Below are 14,937 nucleotides of genomic sequence, written 5' to 3' on the forward strand. Positions count from 1 at the left end.
CGTGGGCCGACTGATCAGTTAATATACATTACAAACTCCTCTCTTCAAATTGATTGAAATGGTACGGTCAGGTTCTCAAACATGTCATGCATTTTTACGAAGTCTTTTTTACTTTCTGTATAATTATGATTTTAATAACAATTGACAATTTAAAATAGGTAGCAATGAGGCTGGCTTAGCGCTTTCCAGTACTTTGAGAACTTTGATCTGTTGTATTAATGGCCAAGTCCTTAACATTGATAAAGAGGCCTCACAAACAGCAGCCTTAATAAATGTTTCACTGAACACCTCTACACGAAATGCCGGAAATGTTTAGTCACATTGTTGAGTAACAATGGAGTTGTCCATGTGTTAGTTTGACAGAATATTACATTCAACGCAGGAGAGTAGCGGGGACTTTGATTAATTTGTCCAGCCATCATGTATGTCCACGGGAGAGAGGGCGGGGCCTTACCTCTCATAAAACAAAAGGTCGTCGTAAATGCCATACCTACAGTGCTATACCTGCAAGGGCGCTTACACGGACCAACACCATGTGGATTAATACACTGGTAAGTTATTTGTATTTGGCATCATTATCAATTTGACATAATTGAAAAAATATTGCTTTGAAAAGACTATGGTACAGAGTGCTGAAACGTCAAAAAATGATCTTACTAGTACTCAAATCTCGTCAATAATTCTTTCATCAACGTCTTAAACTGTATAGTGAAATACATTTATTCATATTTTGTGTAGAGAAATATTTGTTTGCAATAAAGTGCCACATCTGTCTAGCTTTTGAAAGGGTTGAATGGTTCACCGAGGCTTCCTGAGGATTGCATGGGCCATTCACGAGGAGTTAACGCCCTTGCCACTATTATAAATAGTACTACCCTATTTGGAAAGTTAAATTCATTGTAAAGAAAATATTTTTTTTATCAAACAAGCGGAAGAGCGTCTGTATCATGGTCCCCTCTGTTTTATTGACAGGAAAAAAAATCTGCAACATAATTTAAATTACAGATTTCATTGGATAAATGAGAAATTGTCAGAAAAGGACATAAATCGACTACAAAAAACTGTCATTAAAAACGTAATATATGTGTCAGGACTCCTCAAGATGTGTGTCATAATGGACCCATGAACCCGGGGTCCTGAAGGCACTGGGACAAGGGATGTGTTTATGACGCGATTCTCACGCGCATTGATGGGTTAGTTGACGTCTCGTCAATGTTGCACAGTTCGTGGTCTGTCCATTGAAACACTAATTACAGTATTCACCTACTATTATACTAGGTAACTCTAACATATAGAGGATTTGTCTTAACCACACTCTCGCTCTATTCTCGATTATTCTAAGATTACATTGAAAACTATATATACATTATATATATAGAGATATACTTGTTTGTGAATGTTTGTGTCGTGTCTCATTTTATGATATTTTTTTGTTTGCATGACGACATTTCGTGCTATTAATAATATTATTCCAAAAAAACCATTGTTTTGGGGCAACATAGCGGAAAAAATAAATAAATACCGTCCTCGAATGATGCGTGTTTTATGTCTAGTCATGCCTTTTATTGTTCATCCCATGAAAGAGTTCTTCAAGGTTGCCCCTTGAAACCAATCTATTTATTGTTATTTTAAGCGCATAAATACCTGTCGTATGTCTTTTAATCTTGTTTATATTCAAATGTAATATTGATCATTATCGAGCTTGTCCGCCACACTCTCCCAGTTTTTAGTTATTGTAAAGTCTTATTTTCTTCTTACAAATTCAATCAGCAATTAAAACAAATTTGGTTGTTGTTGTAGATACTTCTTGTCGCGCTCTGCTTGGTCTGTGTCTTATGTCAATCGACGCCCACGTGTGTAAGTATTTAAGATATAAATTTAAAGGATATCTCAATAAATAATATTGTGGTGTTTTTAAAAGCCCATTTTTAAAATCCAAACCTTTGTTAGTTTTTATGGTCGAAACTAATGTGATCAAAACAGACATTAGCGAGTAATTTTATTTTTGTTCTTTTGCAATAACAGTGATTTCCTATCCGTTGGTTTTACTGAATTTTATACTAACGGTACCCGTACTTTAAACAGTGTCAAAGAGATTTTTAGAAATGCAACTAGAGAGATTCCCTCGTGGTTCTTTCAATATGATTTCACCATACACGAATTAAGGATTATCTGAATATTTACAGTAGTGATTATTAAAACAGGTTCACAATATACTAGGTTTTAAAGAAACAAAAACTATTATCAGAGCACAAAATCTTCATTCCAGTTTTATTGTTTTAAAATACAAAAAAAACAACAACAAATAGCTGTTTTTGTATTACTTTTAAGGACCCTCCTTGCAAGGCCGGGACAGAAACATGTGTAATGTTATCAAGATGTACAGGGAAACAGTGCAATATGTGTGCTGGTACGTGGCAATTGAATCCAATCCCGTTTCTTTTTTAAAATATTGCTGTATTTTATATAAAATTCAGAACTCTTGAAATCAGAGACGATTGTTACCATATGTTAGTTCGTTCAATGCTTTTTGTCTCTAAGCAGTTAGCATAAACTGTTTTCAGAATCATCAAGTATTCAGGTCAATAAAGCCGCCAGTGTACAAATCCCTGGAATGGGACAACTGCAAAAGCAACAGCTTCAAATGTTGCTCCAAGCAAAAATGCTGCAACAACAGAACCAGGACCCAACCAACATAGCAACAGATGCCACGCTGATTGACCCCGTGACCCCTCCCCCTAACGACTGGTCCACAATTTTTGGAGGGAACACAGCTAACACAGTTAACACAGCTAACACAGGAGCAGCCGCGGGTAAGGCGCTTCCAGCATAGAAAGGACGAGGCTTTTCTTGATTTTTTTATTTGATATTTTTTATTTTAAAAAACGGGGGAAATAATTTTTTTATACATGAAAAACATGAAATATCCCGACATTTACATGCATAGGAGAATGAAAAAGTGTGTATATATATATATATATATATATATATATATATATATATATATATATATATATATATATATATATATATTCAGCGGGATAAAAGAAAATCTGCTTTCAATATTCTTATTACGTTCTTTGGTATTATTATATAAATTAATCATGAGATGCTGTTTTTTACAGGTTCAAACTCCTTCTCTATGAACGATTACTTGTAAGTACAATATTTGAATAATCAATTTCTATAATAATACTTTACTTAGCAACTATTCAAGAATTTTTTTTAAAACAAATGAACTTGGAGATAATTATAATTTCCATAATCAAACTTTAATTAGCAAACATTCAAGAAAATTTTGAGAAGACATTTCTAATTCATTGCTTTATGTTATATAAAACCCCTTAATCTTTACGGAGCTCTTCCGTATTTTACTGATATTGTTGGTCTTTTTCAGTTTATCTGGATACCTATTTGACGGCTTCGGTATGGGACTAATGGCATGAAACAAAATGGCCGTCACATGAACAACATGGCACATATTTAAAATTATAAACACTGCTCTCATTCTCATCCCTTTTTTGTTATATATAGCTTTGTTTACAAGTTAATAAATATTATAAGACAATTTCTGAGGGTTTTGTTTTGTATAAGGCCAAAATAAAGTAAAAGTGTGTTGCAGATTTGCACATTAACCTTGAATGATACCTACAAATGTACATATATATAATGTGTCTATGGACGTTTTTTTTTTTGGGGGGGGGATAATCATTTTTCAATTTAAAGAATCTTTATTTTGATTTCTTGCACCGCAAAAAAAACAATGAACATGCATATATCAGTAAAAAGCATTTAGGTATCTTTGCGACCGTATCTGACAAACGACGACAAAAATGTAGTAACTGAATGTAATGTTTCCATATTTACCGATCCTATTTATTTCCAAATGTTTCCATATTTACCGATCCTATTTATTTCCAAGTGGAAGATGGAAACTTTTACTTCATTTGGCCTTACTGGTTCTCGGACAAAGATGGTGTCTTTTACTTTTGGTTGTGGTCAACTTGTAAAGGATTCCAACATGGCGGAAGTGATGGAATCCTGACAGTGATAAGTAATTTAGTCCTTATCAGTCATGACCCCACTATTTATCGCTGGACGCTACTACGGTCAATATTTATACATCATGGTGACTTTGTGCATTTGCATTTTCTTGGCCCTAGGGAATGTTTGTGGTGAGATTTCTCGTTGATCTGTCTTCAACACAGCCATTTTACCTTCGATACTTCTGGTTAGCTAGGTGAACAGAGTTTCCTGATAACCCGTATTACGTAACCTTTAAATAAACTCAATTCAAAACGACACTCATTTTGCGTGGATTTTAAAGTTTAACTTTCGATTTTATTGATTGCAATGAAATTTCTTCAAACATTAAATAAAGACACTCAATATAATAATATTACAAAATGTATTATTATTCAATTTTAGATAAATTGAAATATAAAATGTATCAGATTTCTGTTAGAAAACAGAATGTCTGTTTTTATTGAACTATTTATTTATTATTTTATTCATTGCTCATATTTCTGTTTGGTTTAATTAAAAACTTAAAAACAATGCTAGTCAAACTAAAAGTTGGCATTGAGGCGTATTAGAAGTATTAGACTATTATTCGTATTGCTCAGCTCTGTAGGATAAGAGAAACACTTTTGCATAAATGATAATTTTTTCAAAAGAAGTAGAAATAATTGCTTTAATTCATTGGAGAAGAAAGCAATTTTTATTTATCCTGTTATCCTGAGGAGCAATATTTCTTTGACAAGATCCCTTTACAGTAATGGTTATCTACCTTTAAGAGGGTGTTTGTACCTTAAAATGTACACAATGTACCACTGTAGGGTTTGAGCGAGCCTCCCGAGATGAAATGTTTGGAAAGCGGTTGTTTCAGCGCCATCTACGTGAAACATCTGGGACATCAACAGGTACGACATTAACAAATAGCGTGTTTCCGATCCAAAGATGATACGTCTATACATGCGGTATTATAGCAGACACAAGAACTGATTTATCAGTATGCAACCAATCATTGAAACTGTGGGAATGTTTCACCTTATGAAAAAAAACATCTGTATTTCAGGGTCCTCGACTTCATTTAGTTCTCTCGCCAGTGGTGGCTTTAGTCCCGGAACACTCACCGGAAGTGGGACTGGGTCGCTAGGCTCCATGAGTTTTAATCCAAACCAATTCAACTCAATGATGGGTCAAACTTCGGGCGGCTCATTCGGAAATTTTGGATCTGGAAGTGGCATGGGTTCGGGTTTTGGAACAACTGGAAGTGGAAGTACTTCTGGCTTCGGGTCTGGAAGTTTTTCCAGCTCTGGAGGGTTCGGATCGGGATCTAGTTCATCGTCTATGGGAACATGATTTAATGCCGGATCATTTGGAGGTTCAAGTACTGCATCAGGTTTCGGAATGGGGTCATCATCAACTGGCTCTGGCTCAACAACAGGAACCGGATTTAATGCAGGTTCATTTGGGGGTTCGGGCACTTCGTCTGGATTTGGAACAGGTTTATCAACAGCAGGCTCTGGATCAACGACTGGATCTGGAACAGGGTCATCCACTGGAACTGGATTTAATACTGGGTCATTAGGGGGTTCTGGGTCTGGATCAACAGGAACAGGATTCAATGCTGGATCGTTCGGAGGATCTAGCTCCGCATCAGGATTTGGAACGGGTTCTTCAACAACTGGTTCCGGTTCATCCACAGGAACTGGATTTAATACAGGGTCATTTGGAGGTTCAGGCACTGCGTCAGGATTTGGAATGGGTTCATCAATAACTGGATCTGGTTCATCAACAGGAACCGCGTTAAATGCAGGGTCATTTGGAGGGTCAGGTACGGCCTCGGGTTCTGCAACAGGAACTGGATTTAATGCTGGATCCTTCGGAGGTTCAGGCGCTGCATCTGGATTCGGAACGGGATCTACTACAACTGGTTCTGGCGCCTCTGGAAATAATGGATTTAATATCGGGACATTTGGTACTGGTTCAAGCACAGGTGGGATGTCTGGAAGTTTTGGTACAGGATCAGGAGCTGGAGTAAATGGAACAAGTTCTACGGCAGGATCTGGAGGCTTCGGTTCAGCTGGAATGACAGGGGGAACAAGTGGTTCTGGTTCAAGTTCGTTTGGTTCTACTGGGTTTGGAGGCTCTAGTGTTTCTTCACCTGGATCTGGCTTTGGCTCGTCGGGATTTGGAAGCTCCAGTGCTTCGTCATCTGGATCCGGCTTTGGCTCGTCGGGATTTGGAAGCTCTGGTGCTTCTAGTGGATTATCTTCAGGATTCGGTTCATCATCAGGAAACAGCACACTCAGCAAAACTCCCACATCATACTCTACGAGCAATGGACCGGGAACTGGAAATGGCCGATTTGATTACAGTAACAGTTTTGGGAGTCAAAGTGCATCAACAGGGTTTGATGCGTTCAGCAGCAATTCTTTAAACAAGCCAGGTAGCGGATTTATCAGACCAAGCCTACTTGAGGCTAGCTTTGGCTCAGGTATGCCAAAAGGAGGTAGCTTTGCGGACGGAATAAAAGGCTACAATGCCGATGCATTGGTATCAGGCGGTGATACGGGAGGAACGCAAGGCGCATCGAGTGGTATCAGTGGTGCTGTTAGTGGCACTGTAAGTAAAATTCCTACCTCAAACACTGGCAGCAGTGGGGGAGCTAGTAAAGGAGATGATGGATCGACACTCAGTGGTTTCGTAGGCAGCTTCACTGGTAATAAGCTTGGAAATGTTTCAAGTATCGGGGGATTTACTTCATCAGGATCGGGTGCTAGTGGATCGGGATCGGGTGGCAGTGGATCAACCATAGCGGGAACAGGCTCGACAACTGGCAGTGCCTCTACATTTGGAAACAGTGGCAGTAGCGGTAGTTCCTCGTCAAGTGGGTTCGGTTCCAGTGGATCGAGTGGCTTCGGTTCTGGTGGATTTGGCGATGGTTCGGGAGGATTTGGGTCTGGGGGTTTTGGTGGTGCAAGTTCTAGTGTTGGCTCAAGCGGAAGTGGTTCCGGGGGATTTGGATCGGGGGGTTTTGGTGGAAGTTCAAGTGGCACATCTGGTGGATTCGGATCTGGGGGTTTTGGTGGAAGTTCTAGCAGCACTGGTGGGTTTGGATCGGGGGGTTTTGGTGGAAGCTCAAGCGGAAGTGGTTCTGGTAGTTTTGGATCAGGAAGTGGGAGCTCCACAGCTTTTGGAGGAGGAGGGGACAGTTTTGGCGGGGCTTTTGGGTCAAACACTGGAGGTTTTGAGAGCGGAAGTGGATTTTCTTACACGGACGGTTCGATGAGTAAAGGTGTACACGACACCCACGCCGGAGGAGGACCTCTGTGAGTAATACATTGGAGTGACAATTCAGGTCTCTGTTATATCATTACGATGTTTAAGTTGATGAAATGTCATATGTGTACCCTCAGTTCTATTAAATGATTGGGGATAAATTTCCAAGCGTTTTATTTTTCAATCGTTTTCACATTTATATCCATTATGATGAATAACTCTTTAAATACGTACTAACAACAGGTTATTTGTGAGTCACGAAATGGAACTTATTTCGAACAAATTATTTTTTATCAAACAGTAAAAATACAATAGCAATACCTTTTGTATATAAACTTCGATTGATAATTTAGAATCAGCTGAAGGGATTCATATAGTAATTTGCTATTTGTTTGAAATTCAGAGTCGCATATGATATCATCGATGTTATAACATTATACCATTATTTGTATGCGGTTCACGTCAGTTATATGTTGGTGAAATACCGGTATACTTACTATGTTCATAACTGGTACATGCTGGTCATATGTTGGTGATATACCGGTATACTAGTGTGTATTATATTCATAAGTAGTACACGTTGGTCACATGTTGGTGATATACCGGTATATGTACTGTATTTAAAAGCGGTACATGTTGGTCATGATATGTTGGTGATATATCAGTATATGTAAGTTATAGCGAGCGCAGCTTGCCGGCGCGCAGCGCCGGCGAGCGAAGCGAGCTCTAAGAACCAGTGTGCGCGGGAAAAAGAACGAGCTAAACCTACAGTTCATCAAACAAAATTTTTTGTCTACGTCCCATAATGCTCTCTAATGTTTTCACCCGTGGTGCTATGCCAAAAATGGCCGACTTTTAACTCGTAATTTACAGTGACTTAACGTTTGAAGAGTTTTGAGTACCGCATATGCTTTTGCGAGACTCAAAAGATTTGTTACATGCTTCCATACCTCCGTATTGAGTCGAGAAACGTAAACAAAGAAGAACAAAGTCATGGATGACGTCACAGTGCACTCGCGCTATATTTCCCGCGATAAATTTAGAGGTGGATCAAACATCTGTAATGCGTGTACTAGCTATTTCAGTATAGACTGCGATACCTGCCTCATTGACATATGATTATTATTTTTATTTTTTTTAATATACAGATTTTATGTATATATATTAGCAAGAGCCATACTTTACTGTCATATCGATCCATTTTTAAGCTAATTGTGCATGCATAAGTAGGGAGGATTTAAATAAACAATAGGACATTTTGAACTAAATAAAATGAAAAAATAAACACTTTAAAAAATTATGTAGATATTGCATATAGTCAGACCATTAAATTTAAAAGTGGGGAATTACACACCTACAAACAGGTACCGGACTCTCTCTCTCTCTCTCTCTCTCTCTCTCTCTCTCTCTCTCTCTCTCTCTCTCTCTCTCTCTCTTCTTCTTCTTCTTCTCTCTCTCTCTCTGGGAAGGGGGTTGCGCTGTATGTATCATAACCATTAAAATTAGTACCTTTGGCATACTTATTGTAGAGCAATACTCTCTCAAAAATTCTTTGACGTTCGTTGATACCTAAATAAAACTATAAATTAACAATGATGCAAGGTATGTGTAATTCTTGCTGCGCTCGCCAGAACGGTAGCACCGTAAAACATATTAGCGAGCGCAGCTCGCCGGCGCGCAGCGCCGGCGAGCGAAGCGAGCTCTAAGAAGCAGTGTGCGCGGGAAAAAGAACGAGCGAAACCTACAGTTCATCAAACAAATTTTTTTGTCTACGTCCCATAATGCTCTCTAATGTTTTCACCCGTGGTGCTATGCCAAAAATGGCCGACTTTGAACTCGTAATTTACGGTGACTTAAAGTTTGAAGACACGTTTTGAGTACCGCATATGCTTTTGCGAGACTCAAAAGATTTGTTACATGCTTCCATACCTTCGTATTGAGTCGAGAAACGTAAACAAAGACGAACAAAGTCATGGATGACGTCACAGTGCACTCGCGCTATATTTCCCGCGATAAATTTAGAGGTGGATCAAACATCTGTAATGAGTGTACTGGCTATTTCTGTATAGACTGCGATACCTGCCTCATTGACATATGATTTGTTTTTATTTATTTTAATATAGAGATTTTATGTATATATACTAGCAAGAGCCATATTTTACTGTCATATCGATCCATTTTTAAGCTAATTGTGCATGCATGTAAAGTAGGCAGGTAAGTATATAAGTAGGGAGGAAATAAACAATAGGACATTTTGAACTAAATAAAAAGGAATAAAATGAAATAAACAGTTAAAAAATTATGTAGATATTGCATATAGTCAGACCATCAAATTTAAAAGTGGGAAATTACACACCAACAAACAGGAACCGGGCTCTCTCTCTCTCTCTCTCTCTCTCTCTCTCTCTCTCTCTCTCTCTCTCTCTCTCTCTCTCGCTCGCTCGCCAGAACGGTAGCACCGTAAAACATATTATTTATTACTAGTACATGCTGGTCATATGTTAGTGATATACCGGTATATGCACTATATTTTTTACTAGTACATGCTGGTCATATGTTAGTGATATACCGGTATATGTTCTATATTTTTTACTAGTACATGCTGGTCATATGTTAGTGATATACCGGTATATGTACTATATTTTTTACTAGTACATGCTGGTTACGTGTTGGTGATATACCGGTATATGTACTGTATTTATTACTAGTACATGCTAGTCATATGTTAGTGATATACCGGTATATGTACTATATTTTTTACTAGTACATGCTGGTCACGTGTTGGTGATATACCGGTAATGTACTGTATTTATTACTAGTATATGCTGGTCATATGTTAGTGATATATCGGTATATGTACTATATTTATTACTAGTACATGCTGGTCATATGTTAGTGATATACCGGTATATGTACTATATTTTTTACTAGTACATGCTGGTCACGTTTTGGTGATATACCGGTATATGTACTATATTTATTACTAGTACATGCTGGTCATATGTTGGTGATATACCGGTATATGTACTATATTTATTACTAGTATATGCTGGTCACATGTTGGTGATATACCGGTATATGTACTATATTTATTTCTAGTATATGCTGGTCACGTGTTGGTGATATACCGGTATATGTACTGTATTTATTACTAGTACATGCTGGTCACATGTTGGTGATATACCGGTATATGTACTATATTTATTTCTAGTATATGCTGGTCACGTGTTGGTGATATACCGGTATATGTACTGTATTTATTTCTAGTATATGCTGGTCACATGTTGGTGATATACCGGTATATGTACTATATTTATTACTAGTATATGCTGGTCACATGTTGGTGATATACCGGTATATGTACTATATTTATTTCTAGTATATGCTGGTCACGTGTTGGTGATATACCGGTATATGTACTATATTTATTTCTAGTATATGCTGGTCACATGTTGGTGATATACCGGTATATGTACTATATTTATTACTAGTATATGCTGGTCACATGTTGGTGATATACCGGTATATGTACTATATTTATTTCTAGTATATGCTGGTCACATGTTGGTGATTTACCGGTATATGTAATGTATTTATAATTTGTACATGTTGGTCCTGTGTAGGTTGTACATGGGAGTTGTTCAAAGAGACGTACACTGGTATATTGCGGGTGTTGGTGTCTACTATTTGTGTAAGTCACAGACTTGCCCTAACAGATTAGTATTGACACAGATAAAATACTCGGTATGTACAAATACCTGGTGCAAACATTGATAACATCACACCTACAAAATCATTTTTCGATATTCATATCATCCGATATGGAAATGTAGAATTTATTGAATATAAATAAACCATTATTGCAGAGATTATTATAACAAACTGTGATATTTTCAAGATAATTGATATGAACATGTCACCCGCCCTATGAAACTTAAAATAAAATATTTTGATCAAATCATAATTATCCAATTGGTCACCCTCCAAATTGACAGTTGACACTAAATATTATAGTTAAGAAACGCATTCATTTCGCACTTCAGCGTCAGAGATTCAAGGAAATAATCACGTGACCCCGCGATTAGGCAAGTTCCGGGTACAGTCCTTAAGATTATACTCAATGCAGTCAGAATTTTTAGATATTATTTACATGATTACTCTTTTATTTTTTTATAAGCTTCCGTATTGAAAAAAAATTCTGAACATATCTGTATAGTTGAGATTCTGACTTTAGTTTGATAGGATTTTTTATGATTCTTGGACCAAAAGTGTTCGTTCAAGTACTCTTATGCATATGATTTGACATCCTAACTGCAACCTATTTAACACTTATTTAAAGACAAGTTTTTCATAATATTCAGGATTTTTTTTTTTAGGTTTTTTACCACAATGTTCGTTGTATTTTTAAGACGTATCTGAGTCTGTAAAAATGTTAACATTAAAGAAAATAATAGCGCGTTTTTTTATAAAGTTAAATAAGGTACTTGGAGTAGTGAACTTGTTCAAGGATCGTACGTATACCACCTACCCCACAAATTAAAGCTTATAAAACTTTTTTTTCATGCAGGTATTGGTATGTAAGCAATATAGAGTGTTGTCCTTCAATGTTACATGGACACGATACAGTTTCCTAAATATATGGGTAGATTAGGTGAAGATAAAATGTGTTCTTCCCCAACCTTTGCACGCTCCTTGTCCAGATAACGTACCTGGCTGTACCTCTTTGCTGGTCCCCCATCCTCGTGATAAGTTTTGTAATTTGTCTCTTATTTTATTTTGTAATTTACTAAATAACAGTTTGACTGTTTGACTGTTTTCATATTTTGAAGTGACGTGAATGTTAAACAAATGAATCTTCCTGCGTGTGTTTGAAGAGTTTCGGTGACAGGGGGACAAATTAATACTCACTCAGAATCTCGGACTTATTAATAAAAAAAACTATGACTTTCTTAAGAAACTTAAGAATTCTGACAGCTTGGTGCTGGATTTTGTGTTTTATACAAACCTCAACAGGTAAGTGGACGGATGTTAAAGTTTTAACCTCTCTCTCTCTCTCTCTCTCTCTCTCTCTCTCTCTCTCTCTCTCTCTCTCTCTCTCTCTCTCTCTCTCTCTCCAACACAAATAAGCTCAGAAATGTTTTATAAATAAAACAAATAGTTGTCCTACACCACTATTGAAACTTCATATAACCTGAAAATCAATGAAAATTTTGAATAGATTGATTTTTTTTATATATAACCAAATTTTATTCTTAATCTGTAAATGATTATCCAATGGTTAAAATGTATTATTTTAGAAAAAATAGAACATCAAAACTATCGCGTGTGATAGTTTAGCTGAATTTTTTCAGACACATGTTCTTATTTGCATGTTTTACTATTATGTGTCTTAAAATGAAGGATGTTATTTAATCCTTTTGTAAAAACCGTTTGAGGGAAGGAATACTGTGATAATATATTGGTGACTGGATATGTCAACGGAAGAGATTAGGGATGAATTATTGTGAAACATGAATACATGTATCGTAGCTCGTCACCCTGCCTTTTTTATTCCTTCTGAAAAAAATGTGTCAAGATTTTAAGGTAAAATAAAAAAGAAATGCCAAAAGTATAAAGAAATGGCCCTTCGTGATATAGTCCTAATTTCTATCTAATCCTTATATCATCATTCATACATGAAGCATTACCAGGTACAAGATTTAAGTTTAACACCCCCTGGAGTCAAAGGTCATGTTGGCAGATACCGTGGACTGATGATATATATTGCATTTATTCGGAGATACGTATTCTTTTTTAATTCATGTTACGGGTCTAGAATTATGATACGATTCTGTAAAATATATAGCGAAGACCGATATATCCTTCCAAATCTCTTATCAATCGTCGACTTTCCTCTATTAAATAACTTGTTCACTACAAACTCTAACCAGTCCGATACTAGTTCATCGTTGATTTTTTTTCCGCAATAGATTCACAGTACATGTAATTTCAATATAGAGACAAACGTGTACATGTATTTTCACTGGTTTTCAGTCATTGAAATAATCGAATTTCTTTGTACTACTTTTGAGAACTTCATCTTCCTTACAAATGAACCAAATTTAATGTGGAAGATAAAGAAAGTCTCACAGAGCTCAGGACGAAAACTAACTTGAAAATCTTTACTGATTGTACTATGGCTATGATATTGTTACAGTAGAGCTAATTTAAAAGCCAGTTGTATTCATTAAATTAATAATTATAAGTTACAAAAAATTACATGGACGTATATACGTCCCGTAATTAAAAAAATACACTGACTTTTTTCAAAGAATTGTTTGGGTAATTTATAATTAAACTCGTAAGCTCGTAAGTATTATCACAAATGCTGAAAATAATTTGAGTACATTTGTACTGTACTGAGTATATGACGCTTACTGTATGCAATATGCATCAAATACAATTATTATATATAACACTGCGTGGATATTTTCTTAAACGAAGATTAATGAATTCCGTATACCGGTAATCAAAAAGATGCAAATACCATGTACGAATTTGCTACCCTTTATCGCTAAATGTGACCTCTTTGTCCTACATTTACTATATATTCAAACAAAGATATTCGATATGGTTAAGATAATAATTTAATCCCCGCCACTGTATTCCACGTGTCCCTGCATGGTACGAAGGTTAAATAAGTTCGTCAAAATATCCCTTTTTTATATTAAATTTCTTCTTTTTTTTTCTTTTTTTTTTTTTAATATTTTGCATTTTATTCAGTAGATTTTGTTTGGGTGGGGTGGGGTATTTTCAATACACAGGCACCTGACGTTAAAATTTTTTCATTATAAATAATATATACCCTCTACCTAAAAATACACGAATTTGTATTATTAGTTAAAGGGAATATTTTTTTTTTGTTATGTCAAGTTCCTGTGGTTTCCAAGTGAAATAATGATAATCCACATTATAAATGAATAATTATATTATATTATATTTATAAATATTTCTCGGAAGCAGAGACATAAATAAATATAAATTTAAAAAATAAAGAAATTGATTTATTCATTAATGCATGGTGAGGCTTTTATAATAAATAAAGAATAAAATAGGCATTTATCGGGGGGGGGGGGGGGGGCAAAAATGAATGATCGGGATCGATATTCTGTTCATGGTTTCTGAGAGCGGAAACAGACGAAATCGAATTTGATTGAGGTTAATTTGGCATGGAGTGTTAGCTTACAAGTAAAATGTATCATTTAAACAGTTTGCAAATTCTATGACATGTATTTTTCGCTTTTTGCACAAGTATACTGAATTTGTTACGCGACAGTTAATCAACTGCAGTGCTGTTGCCGCTTGTGTCGTGTGTCAGTGTGTGTAGTGCTTGTTTTTGTTTTTTGTTTTTGATAATAAAGAAGCACTTCAAAATTCATTTCAGCTCAACAACTTAGAATAGTCAGCAGTTCAGGGACTGTTGGAGGATTAAGGGGAAGATTAGAAGTATTTTACAATAACACGTGGGGTACAATTTGTGATGACCATTTTGACAGAAATGCTGCTACTGTGGCATGTAAAATGCTGGGATTATACAGCAGGTGGGTATGACTGCCGGTCTAGTGTTACGTTTGGTGATTATTGAAAGGGATTTATTGAAAACATCAACAG

At 36.2% G+C, this 14,937-nt stretch overlaps 4 protein-coding genes across 7 annotated transcripts in view; all 4 read left to right on the top strand.

Annotated features, from left to right (window-relative positions):
* The first annotated feature begins 448 nt into the window (after window positions 1–448).
* LOC105332382 (uncharacterized) lies at window positions 449–3,568 on the top strand. Its single transcript, XM_020068969.3, has 6 exons — window positions 449–551; window positions 1,801–1,857; window positions 2,332–2,410; window positions 2,565–2,813; window positions 3,126–3,156; window positions 3,398–3,568. Exons 1-6 carry the CDS (start codon window positions 534–536, stop codon window positions 3,444–3,446), a joined length of 483 nt encoding a protein of 160 aa, XP_019924528.2. The 5' UTR covers window positions 449–533; the 3' UTR covers window positions 3,447–3,568.
* Window positions 3,569–3,887: 319 nt separating this feature from the next.
* On the top strand, window positions 3,888–7,480 carry LOC105332380 (uncharacterized transmembrane protein DDB_G0289901). Of its 2 annotated transcripts, XM_066077466.1 has the most exons (4): window positions 3,889–4,175; window positions 4,839–4,922; window positions 5,078–6,802; window positions 6,833–7,479. In XM_066077466.1, exons 3-4 carry the CDS (start codon window positions 5,413–5,415, stop codon window positions 7,339–7,341), a joined length of 1,899 nt encoding a protein of 632 aa, XP_065933538.1. In that variant the 5' UTR covers window positions 3,889–4,175; window positions 4,839–4,922; window positions 5,078–5,412; the 3' UTR covers window positions 7,342–7,479. The 2 variants fall into 2 exon arrangements, with proteins under 2 accessions (XP_011433263.4, XP_065933538.1); XM_011434961.4 differs by having other exon boundaries at window positions 3,888–4,175; window positions 5,078–7,480.
* On the top strand, window positions 4,865–5,364 carry LOC136271761 (keratin, type II cytoskeletal 68 kDa, component IB-like). Its single transcript, XM_066072198.1, has 2 exons — window positions 4,865–4,922; window positions 5,078–5,364. The coding sequence occupies exons 1-2, from the start codon at window positions 4,865–4,867 to the stop codon at window positions 5,362–5,364; spliced, it is 345 nt and encodes a 114-aa protein (XP_065928270.1).
* A 4,517-nt stretch (window positions 7,481–11,997) lies between the features above and the next one.
* LOC105332379 (scavenger receptor cysteine-rich type 1 protein M160) overlaps window positions 11,998–14,937 on the top strand; it is a 29,492-nt gene continuing 26,552 nt past the window's right edge. For 2 of the 3 annotated variants that reach the window (XM_066077467.1, XM_066077468.1), the window contains exons 1-2: window positions 11,998–12,300; window positions 14,711–14,867. In XM_066077467.1, coding sequence (XP_065933539.1) covers window positions 12,228–12,300; window positions 14,711–14,867 — 230 coding nt within the window. In that variant the 5' untranslated portion in view covers window positions 11,998–12,227. Of the gene's footprint in view, window positions 12,301–14,465; window positions 14,485–14,710; window positions 14,868–14,937 lie in introns of those variants that run through there. The other variant, XM_066077469.1, reaches the window with a different exon arrangement.

Source organism: Magallana gigas, chromosome 2, assembly GCF_963853765.1.
Source record: "Magallana gigas chromosome 2, xbMagGiga1.1, whole genome shotgun sequence".
NCBI classification, from domain to species: Eukaryota; Metazoa; Mollusca; class Bivalvia; order Ostreida; family Ostreidae; genus Magallana; species Magallana gigas.

Excerpts from the sequence above, each read along its gene's own strand:
- LOC105332382 (XM_020068969.3), top strand. Across the intron at positions 1,858-2,331 it reads GTCAATCGACGCCCACGTGT|GACCCTCCTTGCAAGGCCGG; the intron begins GTAAGTATTTAA and ends ATTACTTTTAAG. Across the intron at positions 3,157-3,397 it reads TTCTCTATGAACGATTACTT|TTTATCTGGATACCTATTTG; the intron begins GTAAGTACAATA and ends GGTCTTTTTCAG.
- LOC105332380 (XM_011434961.4), top strand. The coding sequence starts at position 5,413 with ATGGGGTCATCATCAACTGGCTCTGGCTCAACAACAGGAACCGGATTT.
- LOC136271761 (XM_066072198.1), top strand. The coding sequence starts at position 4,865 with ATGTTTGGAAAGCGGTTGTTTCAGCGCCATCTACGTGAAACATCTGGG. Across the intron at positions 4,923-5,077 it reads AACATCTGGGACATCAACAG|GGTCCTCGACTTCATTTAGT; the intron begins GTACGACATTAA and ends TCTGTATTTCAG.